Source organism: Larimichthys crocea, chromosome X, assembly GCF_000972845.2.
Source record: "Larimichthys crocea isolate SSNF chromosome X, L_crocea_2.0, whole genome shotgun sequence".
Taxonomy (NCBI): domain Eukaryota; kingdom Metazoa; phylum Chordata; class Actinopteri; family Sciaenidae; genus Larimichthys; species Larimichthys crocea.
This window is the reverse complement of record NC_040020.1, coordinates 22,887,785-22,910,069: the sequence shown is the minus strand read 5'-3', so window position 1 is coordinate 22,910,069 and position 22,285 is coordinate 22,887,785. Positions and strand designations below refer to the sequence as shown.

General features: G+C 40.2%; 1 protein-coding gene across 9 annotated transcripts in view; it reads left to right on the top strand.

The window, feature by feature from the left end:
• The window catches only part of LOC104927811 (transcription factor SOX-6), a 106,759-nt gene that overhangs the window by 34,195 nt on the left and 50,279 nt on the right, over positions 1-22,285 (top strand). For all 9 annotated transcript variants that reach the window (XM_027283127.1, XM_019262421.2, XM_019262420.2 and 6 more), the window contains 3 exons: positions 2,788-3,007; positions 5,513-5,723; positions 21,151-21,240. In XM_027283127.1, the coding sequence (XP_027138928.1) occupies positions 2,788-3,007; positions 5,513-5,723; positions 21,151-21,240 (521 nt within the window). The remainder of the gene's footprint in view (positions 1-2,787; positions 3,008-5,512; positions 5,724-21,150; positions 21,241-22,285) is intronic.

Below are 22,285 nucleotides of genomic sequence, written 5' to 3'. Positions count from 1 at the left end.
TAGAACTAGGAGGACCTATCTGTAGGTGTGTCCTTATGAGCTTATCCTTTTACATTTAATCCATTGTTAATGTAAAAATATTAAATATAGCAGCAGAGATGCTGTTGTGGTGATTCTTCTCTCATAACAAAAGATAGAAAAGAAAAAGTAAACAAATGTCAATTCATACTCCAGTTATACCTCCCTAGTTCTGCCATTGGGATCCCAGAGTAATCCCCACCTCTTTATTTATATATGATGATGAAAAAACAAGATGGAGGCATACTTGCAACATAGAGGGCAATCTGCTATACCGTGAAGATGACATTAGAGAGAAACACTGAAGAAAAAGAAATTGGGCATGAAGATTGATATAGTTTTTTGGTAAAATTAGGGTAAATTAGAGTAAAATATTGTTGGTTTCCAAAAGGATCTAGTCAAGATAGGGATGTCCACAGTGTCCAGCTATATTTCCTTACCAGCACTTAAAGTCCTAGATGAGCTAATCACAAATCCATTGAAATCGTTCAAAGCATTTCAAGTTTTCAATTTTTAGTCACAAGGGGTTGCTTTTTAAAAAAAATTCTAGGAAAACACCTCCAGGTTAGGAATTTCAGATCTTTTTTTTTTCTTCTATTTTTTTGATACACAGATATAAAAAGAAAAATGGAAATCTGTTGCTTTGTCTTTGTCCAGTTGTACTATTCTGCAGACCTAAGAGACAGTTTTACGTATTCCTGCAGGGTAAAATAAGTGTCCCAGATGACTTAACACCAAATCTAGCATGATGCTGATGATAAATATGTTGGAACAAAACCATTTGTTTCTATCATTTGTAGCCACATAGTTTGAAAGTTTCTGAAGCAGATTTTGTGTTTCCACCTCCAGCATACTAAATATAGTCATTAGACATTAATGAGTTAATGAAGTTGAGTGAGTCTCAATTTTCTTGTCATGAGACTACCAAGCCCTCCTCTGATGTTACCTGCATGACACTGTCACTGAAGCTGCATTCTGACTCGGTAGTAAAAGATGATCCTCAGAGTAACTCAACATTCAAACCATCATGGAAATGAGCTCTCTCACATGATGTGTTATAACTCACACAGATTTACTGTACACGAGAGTCTTCTTGAACAGACCGCACAGCTCTCACACACACACCATTTGAATCTGCGCTTGCATGCACTTTTCCAGATTCATTCACATTTTTTGCTTCATCCATTCATCTGTTTTCTCTCAGTTTATCTCGCATTGACTTCACTCTTTTGTCTTAGTCTTTATCAACATTCTGTGTAAATGATGTGTTTTTACTTTTGCTTCCCCCTCCACACATGCACTCTGCAGCTCTTACCCTTCAGACATTTGACGGAGGGTCAGATTTACATTTAAGGGCACCCAGGAGGCTGCATATTTCAGAGATGGACAGACTGCTGTGATTTACTGAGCGCTAACACTGTAGTAGCAATCTGTTTTACTTCACAGAAGCTGTGTGCATGTGTGTACATGTGTGTGTACAAGAGAATACTTCATGACAGTCAGTTATCACATGAGAATTTGTGTGGGTGAAGGTGCTGCTTCATTGGAATTGATAGTGTGTGTGTGTGTTTGTGTATGTGTATTATTATTTACAAAGACCAGTTAATGACATGAAAATCCTTTGAAGTGGCCTCATTTTAAGATTTAAAATAAGAATTAGGGCTGCGATTAGACTTCAGGAGCGGAGGGTTAAGGGAATAAATGTGGTCAACGAAAGCCCTCATAGTGCAACAAAGGGAAGTCATTACAGTAAATGATGTATTAGTCTAATGACTACACCAGCCTGAGGCGTACATTAGAAAAAAAAGAGACTTTTTCCACTGAGACTCAGTAGCAGGGCGTCTGCTTTTTTAACAGCTCTGAGATGATGAGAGGCCTTGATGCTGCTTAATAGATTAATAGATTATCCCCGTGGTAGTATGTGCAAGTGTGTGTGTGTGTGTGTGTGTGTGTGTGTGTGTGTGTGCGTGTGTGCGTGTGTGCGTGTGTGCGTCTGATAAATGCCAAAAACAAACAACAAAAATGGCATGGACTTTAAATTGCATGAGTGAGCTGTAATTATGTGTCTGTATTTTAAATAAAGTCGTGGTTCTGAATTAACAAGTCAAATGTGTGGTTCTGAAATTTCCAGTGTTTTTTTGTGGCTTAAATATGCAGTCAGAGGTGGACAAAATATTAAGATTAATGCTCAAAGTAGAGCAGCGTACAGTTTTTATAGTGTCATTATACTTATTGCTGATTTATAATAACCCAGCTGCAGCTATGGGAAAACTTAATTACAACTGTGCACATTACTATGACCACAATTTATGAAGTTGAACAGATGTGATGCTTGGTATTTGATAAAAATTAAAAATTAAAAATTCAATAATAATAATAATGTTAACATTTTTGTGCACTGGTTCTACTGAAATAGTAGCAGTAGTAGTGCATACATATATTTTGAAATTGCTTTTAACATTATATTTATGCACATGAGGCACATAATAAGCTGAATTGTACATTTTTACACACTATATATAGTTTTAGTGTTTAGTGTAAGACTTTGGTTACACTGTCACTGATGATCAATACCTCTCACTCTAGATCTTCAGCCATTCATTGATCACTTGAGCTTCAGGGTTAACAAGAGAGTGTTGAAGTCCTCTCCTCTCCTCTCCTCTCCTCTCCTCTCCTCTCCTCTCCTCTCTAAACTAACATAAAATTACATATTCTACGTCATCTATGTGGCCACAAAATATAAAACCATTTTCTCTTTTCCCTTCACAGAATGATGTCTTCCATGCGAGCAACGCCTCCTTTCCACCCACCGTCTGAGGAAGAAGAAGTGATAGGTCAGGACAATGCAGCCTGGGCCAACGACAAGCGAGAGGGCCTGAAGGAGACACCATCTCCCTCTTCGCATGACCAACCCCACCCAGACGAGCTGCAGCCAACCAGAGAGAAGCTGACGGATGCTGAGTGGGAGAACGTGGTGCCTGCTGCGATGGTGAGATGTGAATTATGCACAGAGCTGAGAAATTGACCATATCTTATCTTGAGATATGTTGCTATAACTCAATTCCATAAAACAAATTTGGTGAGTGTGTGCACACAGTGTACACACTCATGGCACAGCACTCATAAAACATCATGAAATACATGCCGGGGTACACAAGGTGTGCAAATTCTCATGCATAATGATGATTGTGCACAATTGAATGCACGTGAAAGCAAAGACACACACACTCTGAAACACCAGTGGTCTTCTGTGGTCTGTGTGCTGCAGGCAGTGCTGCAGGCAGCCCAGTGAGGGTTCTCCTCTGGGGGATTAGAGCCCTTGCTTCATCTCATCTCCACAGAATGTTTTCATGTGTGTGTGTATGTGTGTTGAGGTGTTAGTTACTTGGCTTCAGGTTCTGTTGGTCCCTAATGGAAGAGGCGTGTTTGACTTCAGCCTCTGAGGAAAGTGGAAAGTTCTGAGAATAAAGTTTCCTCAGGTATCAGTGTTGTGGCAGATTATATTTAACATTTTCCAGTCAAAAGTCCTGTTCATTTTCATATTTATGTCTGCTTTTATTAAAACGTTAGATTTTTTTTCTGTTGGTTTGAGATTATTACGTATAATGGGAACTTTAATAGCAATTAAATCTGAACAAAACTATTTGGAAATGTCACTTCACTTAGCATCAGTGTCAAAGTTTAAAGTAGCCTTGAGGCTAAAATCTTCCTGAATACTTGAAGCAAGCCCATATGTTTTTTCCCCACATATACTCCTGAATGTGACTACAGTTCCCATGGGTGACCACTGGAGACTGATAGGATTTTTACATGTGTGTGTCCTTGATTGGTGAAAATTGTTTTTGCTTTGATTAAACAGAAGGAAATGTTGTTTCCAAAAAGTTAGCCAGCATGTAAAGTGGTAACACCACACTGAAAAGTGTAAATTAAACGTGAGTATGGAAGATGGACAAGCTGAGAACAGAAAAGATGAAACAATGAAACAAATATTTACAGAGAAAACAAATGTTTGTGGGGCATGTGTGATAACCTCAAATAATTATTTCAGCTTTAATGTGAAGCATTATGCCATTGTGTCCAGAGTGACATCCAGTAAATGACCACCTCCGGGTTCATTGCCTTGCTCAAGGACATCTTACGACATCACAGGGGTAGTCTTTGGACCGGCATTGTCTGCTGCAGAGACTGAATGTGTGACCTTATAATATGATCTGATCATCAGACCTTCCTGACCTCACCAGACGGCTTTTATAACTCCTGAGCACAGACCTGAAAAAAAAAAACACACCTTAACAATCCACAAGTGACACACTATCTCCTAATCCTCATTACAGAGGCATCTTCTGCTTAAAGACAAAGTGCACAACGGGGCCTCCCGGAGCCATTTCAAGGGCGTCTTAAGATCCTGCTGTTAGCCAAAGCCCCTTGTCTTTGAAACATAAGCCTCCTAAAGTTCTTGGAGATCCCCCCACTCTGTAAGGGGAGGAGAAAGCGTCCAGAAATAGCCCCGGTGTTAGAACACCTGTGCTAAAGTGTCTGTTGTGAGGGACAATGTGCTCGTCTTGAAGGGCTTATCTTCTTGGTAAATATAGACTCCTTGTGCTCCTCTCGCTTAACTCATAACCCAGCAGAGCAAACAGCAGTGGGATAGAAACACTCTGGTCAAGTGGCAAAAAATAGAACTATGATATCTGTCATGTATGATCAACAGGTTTAAAGTCAACAGCTTTATGTTACCTTCAGTGGAAGGAATTAAACCAAATTTTAAGGAAGAACATTTAGTTTCTTCATATTTCTCTGCCTACTGTGTGTTTACTACAGCATTGGTTTGGTTACTTCTACCTGAAGGTTAGTGCTACATCAGACAGAAGGAAGTTCTGTTTGTTTAAAGCGTTCTAAAAAAAAATCCCCATGACTGTGATTTCTGTAAATTGACAGTAAATTGACAGAGGTTTAACAAAATTTGGGGTGTATTCAAATGAATTTACAGAGTTTCATTTTTTACTAATCCCAGATTGCCTGTGTCATTCACCGACATTCACAGTGTGGTAATGACTCTTCGTTCCTTTGTGATGAGCATTTTATACTTTTATTAGAGTGTTAAAAGCAAAGCAAGGCACAAAACGAAGGGAGAGGTGTGGAATGCCGTACAACAAAGGGTGGGCCCAGACCTTATTTTGAAAACCTTAAATACACATACGCTGACATGTATGTTTAATGTGAGAATAATAGATACTGGACTAGAGCCAGTCAATTTAAAGGAATGTGATGGGATGAGACCACAGGACTCCTGATGACAGATATATTATTTACTGCCAGCTGCTCAGAAAAGCAGAATCTAAATCCCAAATAACATTTTAAGCATATACAGTAAAGCTCTGAAAGCTGTGGGAGGTTTTCTTCTGTACTAAATCACACTGAAAAGCATCAGCATCAGTGCTGATATTTTCCAGCAGATCTAACCTTGGGTTTCTTATTTGCTGTCTCTTCCCAGGACAATGAAAGCAGTAAAGGCTGTTCAGTCTACTCCTACCGGACTAACTCTACCTCTCCACCCAAGCCAGAGGAGTTTTCCAGGGATCGCGGGGAGTCAATGATCGGCCTCGCTTTCGGCACGCCGGAGCGCCGCAAAGGAAGCCTGGCAGACGTGGTGGACACACTGAAACAGAAGAAACTCGTTGAGCTGACCAAGACAGAACAAGACGGTAGGCAAAAGTCTTCAGCTTGACATGTGTGAGTGTGTGTGTGTGTGTGTCTGTGTGTGTTTGAACTGTAATCTTTCCAAGGAAAGTGCGGGGTGCTCGGCACTGCCCGACATAACATTCATACAGTTTCACAACAGTTTAGAGGCTGCAAAGTATGGCCACTCTTCACTGAGGCGTTTGGTTTTTGACATCTTTTGTCAGATCTTGCATGTCCAAAATATCTTGGAAAGAACAAATTTTAGTTTATATGGATTTGAAACATGGCATGAACTCCGATAATCTTTCATCTCAGGAAAATTACAAAAATAGGACACACAAGGTTCTCACAGGGCAGCAATAATTTGAGGCTAAAAGCCTTATTCAAGGGTTTCTTGGTGCTGAAAGACAGGGTTGTTTTACTGGAGCGTGTTAAATCTTTAACGCAAACACACATTTTTGCATTAAAATTTTTTTTTACTGTGTACTAGCAGAACAAACAGTTGAGCTGTGGATTATTCCGTGCCAGATTTTAGGACTTTTGCTTTGAGAGCTGTGTTTCCTCTATTACAGCTAAAACTATCTAGTGCATCAGTGTGAAAATATCTCAAGTATTACATCTGAAATCCATTATTGAACTAATGCTGAAAAAGATGAGCAGAGTGCCCAGGACAGTTGCCTGTAATGAGTCCTCCTGTTGTTGTGTGTTAACACAAATCTAGATCAATACACCCTGGACCTTGTAACATCTTTGATTGAAGTGATATGTTTTGCAAAGTAAAGCAGCCCAGGATGACAAATATTTTGTGATATTAAATAATTGACTGACTTTGATAATAACTTAAATTTATGTATTTTTTGGTTTGACTTTTTATTTACTTTGTCAGCGAGAAAGCTAGAGCAATCAGACTGAATAACAGTTCATAAATAGCAAGTATGTGTGCTGCTAACAACAGATGACGACACAAACAGTAAGATTTAAAGGTATTCTAGCAGAATATGATACATATTTCAACTCGAAAAATAACTCTTTATTTGATACACAGGATGCCGCTGTTCTTCATTTACTCCTCGCTCTCACATCAAGCAAGAATACCTGTATCTTGTTTTCCCTTTCGGAACACATCCTCTCCAGAGGATCTTTGAACATCTAAAATTACAACTGACAGATCCCTCGCTTGTTAGATCACAATATCAATCAGTGAAAACACTGGTTTCCCTTTCTCCTCTGTGCCTCTGATCTACACCACTATCACAAGAAAAGCGCTGGTGTCTCCCAGCATGCCTCAGCTTGCCCCTTTCCACCCCACAGCAAGCCAGATCTAAAACCATCTAACACCCCTCTTTACTGTTATGTGCACATAGTAATCATGATGATATCAGAGGAGTGCTTGATCTCTCTCATTTAAAGGGTTTTACTTTGTTATTGATACAGTAAAGGCAGCCAGAATGGGACAGCCAGAGGCGTAATACAGTGCTCAGTGTTTTTAGTTGAAAGATAGGTAGCTTTGCCTCTTATCTACAGTACGGAAGCTGGTTTGAAAGGAAAAACCTGCGAGTGTGTGTGTGTGTGTGTGTGTGTGTGTGTGTGTGTGTGTGTGTGCGTGTGTGTGTGTTCAAAAGTGTTGTGACATCTTCCTGTCAAATCAAAGGGGGATGATGAGTGGAAGGAAATGCTGGGGGACAACTTTAAGTGTCTTCACTTTTTTTTCCATCACGTGTAGATTTCTCCTTTCCCATCCAACTACTAACCAGACTCGAGTGTGCTGAGCTTCTAAATCTGCTTCTTTTTATCCAATAAACCAGCAGAGTAAATGAACAAAACTTCATTTGGTTTTATCTTTGGAATGGAACTATACAGATGTCATAATCTAAACAAAGGAGGAAAATGTTTCCTTTGTGATCATGTGACTTATGGCTTCCTTCGGAGTATGGGCATATATTAATATATTGTCAGCCCTTTCACTCCTGTTGTTTCTTAGTGCCTTGGGAGTATTTCATATTTTGTTGTTTTGATCATGAATGCCACCTGAAAGACTATCAACTAAACATTTACTATGTTGTAAAATATGAGGATGTACTCAGATTCACTCAGATCGGCTTTTTCCATATTTCTGCTGATTTAAAATACTGTATATATAAAAATAATTATTATAAAAGATGAAAATAATATATCTACTAGATATTACCACATGATCAGCTCAGATTTTACACACAGATACATCAGCACCACCACAGTTCTTCTGTAAATACAGCCTGAAATATTTAACCAGTGATGCCAAAAATGACTCTGATCTCCTGCACATTTTTCCTCTTCTTTGGCAAAAAAAGAAGAAGGAGAAAAAAAAACCCACAGCTTGCTATTGAGTTGGGCTCTTCCTTTGGTAATTAGCGGAGCTGCTATCCCAGAGGACTAGTGGCATTGATCACGATGCAAACACTTAGAGACACTAAGAAAAAAACAACGTGCAGTATAACCAAGCACACTGAATCATCCAGTTTTAGTGTGAATAATAGCTCTGTCTTTGGGCCTTGAAAACATTCATGTGAATTGCTGTGGTCCTTGAAGATGCATTGTAAAAATGTCTTTCATGAGCTACTATAGTAATGCAGTTCATTTAGAGCCTAATGTAACCCTACATACAGAGATTGACAAGTACCCCCCCTCCCTTGTAATAAGTTTAGTTAAAATGAGAGGAGGTGATCAATAGATGGCTGAGGCTGAATGTTTCATTAAGAGAGGTCTCCTTCAGTGGCAACAAACAGTTACATTCAAAAACTGTTGAGTGATGAATCTGCACACCCTTTTTATTTCCCCCATTTGTTAATTTGCTGGAATAATGCGTCTTCATTTCATTACAACTTTCACTTGTACAATGATGGGATTGCTGTTTCTCTTCTCCATTATGTTTCTATCCTTCAACTTCAGGAACCTTTGAAATAAATCACTTTTGGCACATTTTTGGAATCCTTCTTCAACAGGCAACCTTGCTCACATCCTGATATACTGTAAAGCTCTGTTGTGTATTATTGGTAAAAGTAAAACACTCCAAGTTCTTACGCTGTTAGATTTTTTTTGGTTTGTTTTGTTTCATTAAATTGAGCATTATGCAGACAGGAGTGCAAGGCCATCCTGGTAAATAGGCTTATATACTGAATCCTGGTGTGGCACAGATGAGAGATCATTTTGTATTTCAAACGTTGCTCAACAGAAAGCTCCACACATTTTTTTTCTGCATTTGCTGCAGTCTTTTTTTCTGGTTCTTCAGTATAGTATTTGTTCACTTAGACTGACATTTAAAACACGGTTTTGTTCAGAATCCTCTTTCAGCATGACCAGATTTGATCATCGGCAATCAAATGGCAAGCACATTAAAGCCTGAACAATGCCTTCCCTTGCCTCGTCCTCCACCTCCTGCTGAAAAAGGTTCAGTCAGCTGAGCTCTTCCAGGTTAGATTGGCTGTATGATCAAATGGAACAGACCCTATTAGCCACTGAGCACTCACTTAGCCTAACATGCCTGACCCCTCTGTGCACAGTAGCCCTGAGCTTAAGTGTGGATGATGTCGTTGTTAGCCTTCGTGCTGCGCTCACCCCCTGTCGGCACGCTGTTAGCTGCCCGCTACTCAGAGGGACCCTAAGTGCCTGTGACAGTTCTAATGAATAGACATGGTCTCGCTTTGCGATGTCGGAGATTTTTTTTCACTCAACTGCCGCCTCAGCTTTTAAAAGCTTTATCAAGAACTCTTTAAGATTTTGTCAGCTAGCTGTATTGTCACACAGCTGGTTGCTGCAAATGCATCCTTTCTGTTTGGAACTCAACAACATAGAAGCCAAGAGGGTGAAGGTCCGACATTTTGCATGTTGGGTTGTGCCTCAGATACAAAAGCTTACTGAATACAAAAAGCTTCCTCTGTACTTTTAAAGCACTTAGCTGTTATTAAACTGATTGGCTTTTTACTGAATAAAATGTTCAAGGCCGAGATGAGGGAACATCAGAAGAAAAAATGTGGGCACCAGACATGAATTTCATGGAATGGAAATGCTCCTCTGTTAATCCTCTGTCATTTGTAGCTAAAGCTAAGAGACAGAGAGGATGGGAAATAAAAGACTGTGATAAACAGTGAAATAACCCAAACAATGACCCATCTCTTAACACTGATAGCTGCCTCGTTAGTAATCATTAATCTGAATTCACCTTGTCTCCTTGAGCCCTCAATACAAAAAGGGAAAAAGCAGTTAGGTGTGGACACATTTAACTGGATGCCAAACCAAACCATTCTTGGATCCAGCCCAATGGACATTAAACCAAGTGAAGAGTGCAATCAAGCTCCCTCAGTTTTGATGACTGAATTATCATTATCTGTTTTGTTAGAGCCTACCAAGGCTGACCCACTGTTAGCGGGGCCTGGCATGGGCACAGTGCCCTCATGCCAATGTAGTCAGTCATCTAATGTGCCCAGAGCAGCTCTGGTGCCAGGCAAACACTTAACATCACTCTAATCCCTGCTTACACCAAGTTCATATGTACGATTCACGTGTTTCATTTGCAAATGAGTCTGGCCTTAATTACTGCTACACTGTACTACTGCTGAGTGGTTATAAAACAGACACCTGTGTGACTAATTTATGAATTTGACTATGTACTTTAACTGGCCTGGAGTTAAGTCTCAGGAGATTTTGTCCTCAATGCTACAGATGATTTAAGAACGACACATCCTTCTTGCTCTCTCTCTGAAATACGATGTGGACCAATGAGACTTCGAGTCAGACTGTGTTTGATTTGATGGGGCACTGCTCCCTCATGCTTTTTTCATGATCACTGAACATACACGGTGTTGACAGTCAGTCGAACACTATAGTTTGAGGCATTGGTCTAAGATATTGGAACAAGATCAATCTGTTACAGATCTCCAAAAACACACACTTGTAAAAAGAGCAGATTTTCACATCCATTAGGTATTCATAAAAACCCCGACCAGTGATACAGTTTAACTGAACTGCCCCTCCCGTCATGTGGAAATGGGCAACATCACAACTACCAATTTGGCATTAGTGGCAACATGGTGTGACGGTGCATGTCTGGGATCCAACAAACTCAGCTTTCTTTTCACAAATGATCATGACTGTCTAGAATTGATTATAATCGTAATTAGGTGCAAAACACTGAGCCATTTTCCCTTTTTGTCTGCCCAGTGTCCTATTTCAGCTGGAAATATGTTGAATTATGAAAGCAATGAGCGATTAAAAGCCCTGTAAACATGTTTTCTAAATCTGCTTTTTATGATGAGAGATGGGCTCAGAATTTAGCAATATTCAAATCTAAATTTGGCGACAGTTGAAGGGCAGTTTGCTTGTGTTTCCAGGCTGCTGTCAAATCTGATTAAATCAACCCAAACAGACCTGATGAGGCAGATTTAAGTGCTGAACTTAAAGTGTTAAACCTAATAAAATAATAACATTTTTGCTAATGTAGTATGCATATTTAATCCTAACGAGAAAAACTGGTTCTGAGATCAGTTTTAGTTTTTCATGAAGACGTCCCAAAGCAATTTTTTTATTAATTATCTTAAACAAATAAAGTGTGCTGTGAAATACATGCAGGTAATAAACAATATACCATGAAGAGAAACAAGTTTGCAGTTCACTGACTGTGTCATCCATACCAACACTGTGTTGTGACCTCTTGCAGCTTCTTGTGGAGCTACTGTTTTATGAGCCTTGTCCTTGTACTGTGTATTTAAGCCCATGATGTCCAGTTTGGAGGAGTCTGCACTGTGTCTTGAGTTCAGGCCAGTCATGAGTTGGGCACCAATCACCCATATAATGGCTTCCCCAGCTGGAAGGAGGAGGTCAGAGCAAGGCCAAACCTTCCTCTAACCCTGCTCCTCTGTAACAATAGAGACATTCTGCCAGGCTTAGCTTTGTTCTCTCTCAGTGCTGAAACCTCGTTTCAACATCTCTGCTGTTACCGCCACTCAAACTGTGGAAACTATGTCCTCTTGTGGAGGGGCTCTAGTTAGTTGGCGGGTTGGGAGCGATGCGTAATCATGTGCATCCTTGACTGGACTACATCTGTATATTTAGCATCAACACCAGAGCTGCAAACCCCTTTACCTGAAATAAAACATTTTACTACAGAGGAACAAATGGATCTGTCTCCCAATTAGCAACTTAGCTGCTAGCCCAGGCCTGTCTGTAAGACTGTTTGAAGGTTACATTATCTGTCGGCTTTTTCAGCTAAGCTAAAGATGAAGCTATAGTACATGACCAAAGTTAAGCAGGCCCTGTGAGGCGAACTGGGTTAGCCCCGAGAGTTAAGCTTATTGGCTAATTAACAAGGTCTTGGCTCTGGCACTATGTTTGCCTTCCTCTATGGGATTGGCAGCTTGAGCTGTGATTGTGTGCAGGTAGAGGCTTTGTCTGTGTGTGTGTGTGTGTGTGTGTGTGTGTGTGTGCGTGTGTGCGTGTGCATAGATTAACATTATTGCTGCACTGTCCCAACAGGACAGCTTTGTGTGTGTAGCTGTATTTTTTTCCCCCAAAACTAAAACTTCAAATTTCAAATCTTGAACTTTTAACATGTTTGGTTGTCAGTGCCACTCTCCTCGGTCCTCGCTCTGCCAACAAGCCGACTCCCCCTGGACCTTTTGTGGTTGGTTTCAATCTCTTCCTCTGTAATTGATAGGGCTCTCTTTACTAATGATCAGCCACAGCCAGTGGGTCTTGACTACAAATACAGTCAGTGGGATATGCCTGGTAGCCCTCTCCTGCTCAGTTTGGCTGCAGGCCAGCCAGCATATGGTATGAGCAAATGCAATGTGGTTTGCTAGAACAGTTTTGAATGTCGTCCAAAAGAATCAGATTAAGATGTGATTTTATCAAGTTCTTTCTCTTTTTTTTTTTTTTACTAGTATTTCAGTGAAATGCCAAATGTTCACCTGATAATTTAGCATCTGGCAAAGGCCAACACGATATAACTGTAATGAACAAAAAGATACTGCTTGTGTTGAAGCCAAGATAGATCATGTTTAAAGCCGATGGAGCGTGTTTGACACAGATCTCCAAAGATGTGGACTTTAATCTGCCGGAACACAAACTCTTTGTCTCTTTTATATACAGTTGGCTATATTTTCAAAAATGACCCCTAACTTTTGGATGTTGAAAATATTAATACAATGTAACAAATAACATTCTGTATATTGATGATCTCCTTACTATCAGAAAAACTCTTCTTTTATAACTCCTATCACTGGATGTCAGTTCTCCATCTCATCCTGCCCCCATTTCTCACATGGAGGTGTCGTCATGATCTGGATCGGGGCATTGTGGGGTTAAGGTGTCCATGTTGGATCCACTTGCCTTTTTATCTTTGGTCAGCTGTGGAGCAGTAGCCCACTCTGCCCGACTCACCACCGCCTCCACCCTCCCTTGCTAATATTTGGCTCCCCCCCGTTCCATCTCTCCTCTTCGACCTAAACCATAGGGTCCGCCTACATCAGCTCCCCTGAGGGCTCGACCAAAAACAACGCTTCTATTGTGTCTGAACCACACATTGCGCTGTATATGTGTGTATGTGTGTCGATGTGTGTGTGTGTGTGTGTGTGTGTGTGTGTACTAAGTAGGGTAGGGTTTCATATATCATGACTAAAGTGGAACCAGAAGCTCGGGTCTTGAACTGGTGTTTCGGAAGCGTGCGTTCGACAAAGAAGCAATTTTTCAACCTGGATGTAAGTGTGTTCAGGTTCCAGTTTTTTTCTTTTATCTAGAAGGTAAAAAAAATGTAGATAGCAAAGTAGAGTGGAGAAAATCTAACACAACTACACTAGTGTGTCTAAGATTTTGTATGACAAGAAAGTTTTGGTGCATTTGATCTAAATAAAAACATTTCCCAAAATAGATTCTCTTGATTTTTTATTTTTTTTGGTTTATGAAAGAACACACAACACTCTCTTTTTAGAGAACTAGTAATTTATATTCATAAACAGACCATTTACATTTACTTTCAAATACATAAAAGTAAAAAATGAAACTCTGAAAATTGTGAGAGCGGACACAAAGAAATGAAATATGAAAGCTATGCCATTAACCAGTGAATAGATGTTTTACTATACATTTGAAATTAATTGAATCCAAAGTGACCTTGTTGCTGCCGTGCTGCATCGTACTCTGAAGCTCGTACAGTTTTTAAAGCTCATCACTCACACTTGCTTGGTTGTTCTCCATCTCTTACACAAAGTGCTGAGGTGGAGAAGTTGGAAAATATGTGAAAAATGTTGGGCTTCTATCCCTTCATAAAAAGAGTGATATTTGATAAATAAAATAAATACACTCATACTGTCATACTGTGCACACTGTATATTTATATTTATTTTTTTATCCTTGCACTATGCACCATTGCACCAAAAAAAAAAGAAATTTTCCTTGTCTATACACACATATTTATGTATATATGTTTACCTTTTTACATGTTCTTGTTTATGTCTACATTTTACCTGTCAAGTCCTCAGTTTTGTTTTTTAACTGTGCCTGTGTCTATATGTTTGATGTTTCTACTGAGAGCAAAGTGTAACTGGAGTCAAATTCCTTGTGTGTGTTCACATACCTGGCGAATAAAAGTGATTCTGATTCTGAAATCAGCCTGTTATAAGATGTACCATCTGTCCAAATGTGTCTTCAGTTAGAGCAGCTTCATCTGGCCTTTTAAAGTCTGCGGTTTTACCTTTAATTCCTGCAGCTCTAACAATGTGAATTTTCAAACCGTGCCTTTCCTCACTCAACAAATGTGGTTTCCCAACATTCACTCTGACTGTGGTGGTTGTTGATATCGTTGCTGTAATGCAGGGCAGACCTGACATCTCAGGCTGCACAGCGGGATCAGCAGCCAGGCTTTTCTAGTATGAAGCTTACACCTTCAGTAGAAACACTATCCTTTGTCTAATTCGGGGCTGCAGGGTTTCAACCCGGCGCCTTCAGCAGTACGGCCACCTTGTAACACATAAAATGCTGTATGCTGCTAGGAGGGAGTACTTTGTGAGTATTTTTAAGTGGGTGGCCCCAGTGGGAATCAAAGCACCACCCGGGTGAAGTTGGGACCTGACTTAATTCTCTCAGCTGCAGGTGAAGTTAAAAACAGTAATTCAATTATATATGTGTTGAAGGCCAAAGGTCGGAGCAGGGTTTGGGTTATGTAAAGGTATACCAATAACTGCTGTCAGGTCATGCCTCTGAATTGTTCTTTTTGTCAGAGGAGGAGACAAAAATGATGAAATCATTTTCTTTGGGTTTTCAGAGTAGAAGGAATTCACTCCATTATCCTCCTGTCTTCATTTTCACCCACGATCACAGTCACTACCTCTATCACCACAGGGGATATTAAGTAATTAATTAAGTAATTTTTCTCTAAAATTATAGATCGATATGTATAAAAATTGTGGAAACATTTATTCTGTACAAAGCTTTATAAATAATAAGGTACTACCTTTGCTCATTTCTCTTCTACAGCTTTAGGTCTATCTGTGACCGCCCAATGAACATTTTTAGACTTAGACTAAATTTATATTCTTAAATGCTTTTAGATGCTCTGCAGTTCTTTAGATTTGCTAATCCATCCCCATCAGCTTTCATAACTTTTTATAGCATATTCTTAATTTGCTAGAATTTTGGTTGTATTTATTGTGATAAAACCTAGATTTATTTTCTTTATTATTATTATAGAATCAAAGTTTATTCTGGACTGGAGCATCAGTTTAAATTAAAAAATGTGGCAGCAGTACATGCAAAGCTAACATGGCTCGTGGCTCATAGCATGGGGGGTGGGGGGTATAAAAAGAGGGTTACTCTCTCTCAGAAACTCACCCCCCACACACCCCTGCCATGAGGGCCGGCTACTTTCTCAGGCCATGTTCTGAGACAAGAGAGTCTGGGTGTCATCTGACAGATGAAAATAGTGTGTGTGAAATGGACACCGTGCTAACATGCAGCCAGGCTAACCACTCTGCAGTTTAATGGTTTTACAACACTGAGTGAGCAGTGATAGGCCATTGAAAGAGTGCGCACGCGTGTGTGTGTGTGTGTGTGTGTGTGTGTGTGTGTGTGTGTGTTATAAACTCTCTGTGCAATTAAATGTCTCAGCAGTGTGCTGGCATTCTTTAATCAGTGTGTGGTGTACGTTGTATGCTCAAGTGCTTCAGACTGCAGCAGTGTTCACATATCAGAGTGTGTGTGTGTGCGCGTGTGTTTGTCTGTGTGTATCTTTTTCCTCCTCCTGGCTGCCCTGTCTCCTCATGTTTGGACATATGTTGAGTTTTATTTCACTGAGACATCAATCCTGCTGGCCAGCTGTTAGGACAGCTGCTCTCTCTGTGACTCTCTTGCTCTATTTCTCTCTTTCACTCTATCTGTCGCTCTCGCTCTCTGTATCTTTCTTCCCTTCAGTCTCTTTCTGTTTCTCTGCCGCTCACTTTTCCCTTCCTCCTTTTCTTTAATATTATCTTTCTACCCTTCTGCCTGTCGTTTCTTTATTTGTCTGTTCAGTTTGATCCTCTTTCTTTCTTTCTTTCTTTCTTTCTTTCTTTCTTTCTTTCTTTCTTTCTTTCTTTCTTTCTTTCTTTCTTTCTTTCTTCTCCCCTCTCTCTCTGATGCTGTGGGGTCCGCAGCTGAAGTCACACCACTGACATAAATTTGGAAGTGCGAAGTGTAGCTGTCAGCTTCCATTTACACATGTTCGGTAGCGAAGTTAAGACACGAAATGGTTTCTTCAGCTATAGATGTGTTACACAAACATCAGGCACCCACTAGAACATTGGCCTTTGTTATTTTTGTCATTAACTAATTTTTCAGATTAATGTTTTTCTCTCTTTACCTTGGCGTTTCACTGCAGACTCAGGAGTTCCCGAGCTTGGCACAGAACATTGTGTGTGTGTGTGTGTGTGTGTGTGTGTGTGTGTGTGTGTGAGAGAGAGAAAGTGAGTGAAAGAGACGCTGTGTTTCCATCCAAATGTCATGTGAATTATAGGGGAACTTCTGAAATGTCATCAAATATAAAATGTGAATTAAGTATGCTTCTTTAAAGCAAATAAACGAGCTTCCTGAATGTAGACCTACTGCATGTTAGAAAGCAAGTGGAAAGTTTCGCTCGAGAATTGTTATTCTTCTGCTTTTGTGTATTTGAATTCTGCTCAAATTTCACACTTTCACCTGAAGCCAAAGACAAAACATCTATCTAGCTAATGACCGTACAACCACAATGGAGACTTGCTCTTGTTTTGACAATGAGACACAACATGTATGATATTTTACAGAATGTGTGATGGCATTTTCTTGACTTTTCTCTGGTGCTGTTTAATGAGTTTGAACAAGCGTTACTGATTCCAAAAGATGTTTTCAAGACAAGACTGCAAGCAGTATTAACCTATATGGCAGACAGAACTGCAGGAGTGGGAAGAGTTATTCCAGTTAAAAATGTTGTGTTCATTTTTTGTGTGGATGTCATCAGATGACGGTTGGAGCACATTTTCTGCTTCGTATTCAGTACAAAAACAGACAGCTGCACAGAAAGATTTCAGATGCTTTGATAAAAAATCAAAGAGGGAGCTTGCGAAGTTAGAGGAATGTTTTTTTGGAATATGTTTATTGACTCTGGGCTAAATGACTTTCTAGAGTCATGTCATTATCTTGATATCGCTTGCCAACCAGGAAAACTTGACTTGAAAGTTAGAATATTGGCCAACAAAGAGTTCTAGCATGCAACTTCCTACTGACCTATGAAACTGGCAGGACTGTCTCCCCTGTTTCTAGTCTTTATGCTAAGCTAATTGACTGCTGGCTCCAGCTTCATATTTAGACAAGATGGTGGTATCAATCTTCACATTTAACTTTTGGCAGGCAAGACAGATGAACTATTACTTGAATTACAACTCCCATTACTTCTGAACACTTCTAAAACAACGTTTGTCTGGTGCATTGCTAACAGCTAGTAGAAGGTAAAAGCACATTACACTTGCACAATCACAATACATCTTAAACAACTTTCAGATTCAGGTCAATCGTCAGTGCAATAGCAATTAAGATGACAAATGGTTATCCATAACAACAACAGCCAATGTTCATGGTTATTGTGCTATTTAACTCAGCCAATCCAAACTAGCGGATCATTTTGAAGTGAATTAAAAGTAGTGACATAAATCTTGTTACCTACAGTCATCTACAGTGCCTGCATTGTTTGTGTGGTGAAAGTTTGAAATGGGAATCTACAACCATTGTGCTCTGTTAAGGAGGTTTTATTGAAACATTCATTCCATGAGAAACGTTTAAACACATGGAAACAGAGAGAGTAAGACAGGGAGAGGGAAAAGAGGGAGACTGAGTGGAAGCCTGTGGCACACTGTGTTGTTGTTGGCAGTGGCTGTTTGGGAGTGTTGATGCTTGCCTGCCACACACACACACACACACTCACACACACACACACACACACACACACACACACACACACACACACACACACACACACAGTAAGTTGCCTGTGGCTCGTGTAAAACACCCAAAACACTGTCTCTTGGCAGGTTGGCGTGGGGACAGGTGATAAAAGTGTGTTTACCCTAAACACCCACCAGCGTGCTGGCTGTCTCAGCACTGATTTACTACGACTCTCTCTCTTTATCCACTTCTTATCTCCTTCACCTTCCTTCTGTATCTCAGTCACTTCATTTTATTGCTCAGTCCGCCTCTTCCCCACTGCTGCTGTTGAAACCATCCTGTTAACAACCAATCAGAAATGTCCGATAATACTAAAGTGTTTGTTTGTTTTGTTGTTCAGGAGGATGAAGTCTGTGATTGATGAGCTGCTTTTGGTGTCAAACACTTTAAAACTTAGAAATCAGCATATATCCACATATCAGTATTTTTGTAAGGACTCATTTCTGCCTTCTTTTTCGAGCTCTCCTCTTCTTTTACTCACTCACTTTTCTGATCTCTTCTCTCTCATCCTTCCAGTCCAGCTCAGCTTTCTGGACTTACAGAAGATGAAAGAAGCATCTTCATCATCTTGATCTTACACTTCCCCCCTTTTCTCTAAACCATCTTTCTCATTTCTCCTCCACTTGATAAAAGAGTCGGTGTTGGGACAGTGAGGAATTTTTATCCACCCTCCAATCTAAACAGCACTTGATCCCTGACTCGGTCCCGGGGACAGATAGCGAGCCATCTAGGGTAAAACATCTCCCTCTCATCCTCTCTCATCCCTCTCTTTCTCCTTCACTTCCTCTTTTCATCCCCACTTACACCTCACCCCTCCCATCCCCCACTGTCTCTGTGTCTGATCTGTTTATCGGTACGTGGGGTATAAATTGTGCATCAGAGTACACACATGGCTGACTTATGCAGATGCATATTGGGGTTACAGGTTGTATTTTCCTCCCTAAGTGCTCCCATAAATTTTGCTCCCTAATTTTGTTTTATACGAGGCCCACTGGATGAGCTCGCATTGGCGTCCTTAGGTCTTGTGATGAGAAGAAAAAAACCTCTCATCCTGACCCCGTCCTCCAGCTTTCCCCCTTTACTGGCTGTAAATATCATCCATTTAACCGAATGTACACTAATACAAATCCAGTGGAGCCACTTGTCCAATAAATCTGTGAAAAATTGTGTGGATTCCATTGTCCCGAGGGTGGGGAAATAGCATTAATTACATTATTTTACTGCTATGTGGACCATCTGTGTGGAAATACCCACTGTTTTTTTCCCAAATATGGGAAATCACCATTATATAGCTCCTGTAGTTTTGACGTTGCTTGTTTGTCGCGTAGCTGTCTACCCTCCCTCTCTCTATTGTCCCCCCCTTTGTTTACACTGATCCCATGTGATCTGCACGGTCGCATTAGCTTATTTACAACAATCATAATGCGACTGTAAACATGCAAGGCTTTAATGGACTCAATGAGGAAGTTGTGCTAGGCCGCTGGACTGCATGTCTTGACCACACAATGGGACCATACGCACAAACTAAACATTGAGCCATTCACAATTGGACATGTGCCTTTATGAATGCCTATAGCGCCTTTTGTCAGGATAAAGGCACCACAAATGAGCTATTGTCTGACTTAACCATTCTAAATCAGGAAAGCCCTCAGGGACATGTTTTTTTCCACACAGCACCCAAGAATGTCTCCTTTTTGTGTGCGAGCGAGCGAATGTGTGTGTGTGTGTGTGTTTTTGACGTCTTTGCTGACTGAGATTTCGGCAAGGCCTTCTTGCGTGACTGTGACTCCTTTCCACTGGCACGAAAACAGGAGGAAACACACAAACTTGTACGTACAGAGGAGCAGTTTTTACATGCAAATGCACTCACGCAGGTATCATATACCTAGAGGCAGACCTCATGTTCAGAGGTCGAATCATTGAGATTTTAGTCCTGCTTGATTTGATGTCACCTGTGTCTATTGAAGTGCAGGTGTGTTTTAATACAGTAATACTGGTCCCTTCTTATTTTAAATGACACTCATTTCGTACATATAAATGGCTGAGGTGGGGCTTTAAACAAAGAGTAAATAATTTAATCTGTATATATATGTATGTCTATAACAATTTTAGTATGTAAAATCCTAATTTAAGTCACTGGTAACTATTTTGGCTGTCAGATAAATGTGGTGGAGCTAAAACTACAATATGTCCATCTCAAACTGTGTGAATGCTGCATGAAATCCAATACTAACATTTAAAACTGTACTTTAGTAAATGCACCATCGCTGATACCTGACAGCCTGCGTGCTTAACTCCGTGCTTCTCTGTCTTTCTTTCACAGACAAGTCACACACACAAACACTCATACTCGCACATGTGCAGACATCTGTCTCTCTGTTCTGCTCTCCCCATGGTGAAAAATTGAAAAGTTCCCATTGTCTAAGTAAAGTTCACAGCAGGACTCCAATTGAACAAATGAGACCTTATGAATCTTATGAGACCACGTGCCTCTGATGTCTGTTATCCTGAGGCTATGAGACACATTGTGAGAGAGAGGACGGCCACAAATAAGACCCCATCTCAGAACAATGTAGACATTCTCATTTGGTCAGCTGGATGGTTGCTGCCATTTTTCTTTTTCTTTTTTCTTTCTTTTTTTCAAGAAAAGAGGGAGGATATGGTTCCTCGTCCTCATTTTTTAGAAATGTATGAGTTCATATGAATAAGTTCTTTTCTCTCTTGTCCTTTTCTGGTATGCATTCCACAGTTGATACAGTGATGATGAATAGCTTAACAGGTGGTTTATGCAACACAACTCTGAAATCTTTGAGATATTACTTCAAAACTGTTTACAAATCAGAACAGTTGTCGTCTCAACAATAACAATGTGATGATTTTGTGCCTTTTTGGTCAATGTTGAACTTCATGGCGTCGCAGTCACGTTTCTGGCAAGTCATTGTGATAAGTTGATTATTTTCTTTTTTTTTGCAGAACCATCCTGCATGGAGAGGCTCCTCTCCAAGGACTGGAAGGAGCGTGTTGACCGCCTGAATGCCAACGAACTTCTGGGCGAGGTCAAAGGTAAGAGCAGTCTTGGGTTGGAGAGAAAGCATCCACATGCAAATATACACAAATCTCTGTTTTTGGTTCACTGTGGACCTTTGTGACAGATGGTACAATATTACATGCTGTATGTGGACTAGGCTAGAAAGAAACACCCTTTTTTTTTTTTTTACAATAAGTCATAAATGTTTGAAGCTTTCAGATCCTTAGCGTCAGGAATCTCTCCTTGTTCTCTCTGGTTGACCCAAAAGTGAACAAGCGAGTGGTGTGTGTGCACAAAAAAGGACATCGTTTTGCAAAGCTAAATTCCAGGGTAAGAAATAGTCAAATATGCTGTAATTCTCTCCCCCATGTGTATACTTTTTTGGCATGTTTCTGCATATGAAAGCAGAAGAGAAAAATGGTCGGCAGGCCTACCTGTCACCATAGAAAGAGCTGTGAAGGCCAGTTTACACAATACAGGTTATAATTGTAACTTTGATTAAAGGGTGTGTGTGAAAGGAGAGGCTGCACATGTTCCAATATTTTTGTCAGCAAATAGCGTTTATGAAGCTATAAATTGCAGCAAGGCAAGCGTGTTCTCGACCTGCCTCTGGGATTCAAAAGTGAAAATAGCAACATTGTGGAGAGATTTCATGTTAAAATCTCATTCAGCCGCTGCAGCAGGAGGGACAGGTGAAAGGGGAATGAAAGGCCATTCTTTGAAAATGAAGGAGGCCGCCACTTTTAATGAAATGACTAAAAGCTAGCATATTTTCTGTCTTACTCTCTTCATGTCTGTCTGTATTTTGCTTGTTTTGCTGGTTCAGAAGCAGTTCAGGGTTGAGTTTGAGAAGTGTTTATTGGCATAATAGGGATTCTTTACAGCATAAGTACTGTACATACAATTAGTGTAGTGTGTCCTTATTGTCATCGTCATGTGTATATAGCGCAGGGGTCTTCAACCAGGGGTCCTTGACTTCTAGGGGGTCTGCAGAGGTACTGCAGGGGGTCTGCCAATTTTTGTCATAATAATTGACAATTTTCACCAAAATAATTTTTGAGAATTAAAAAACATAACAAA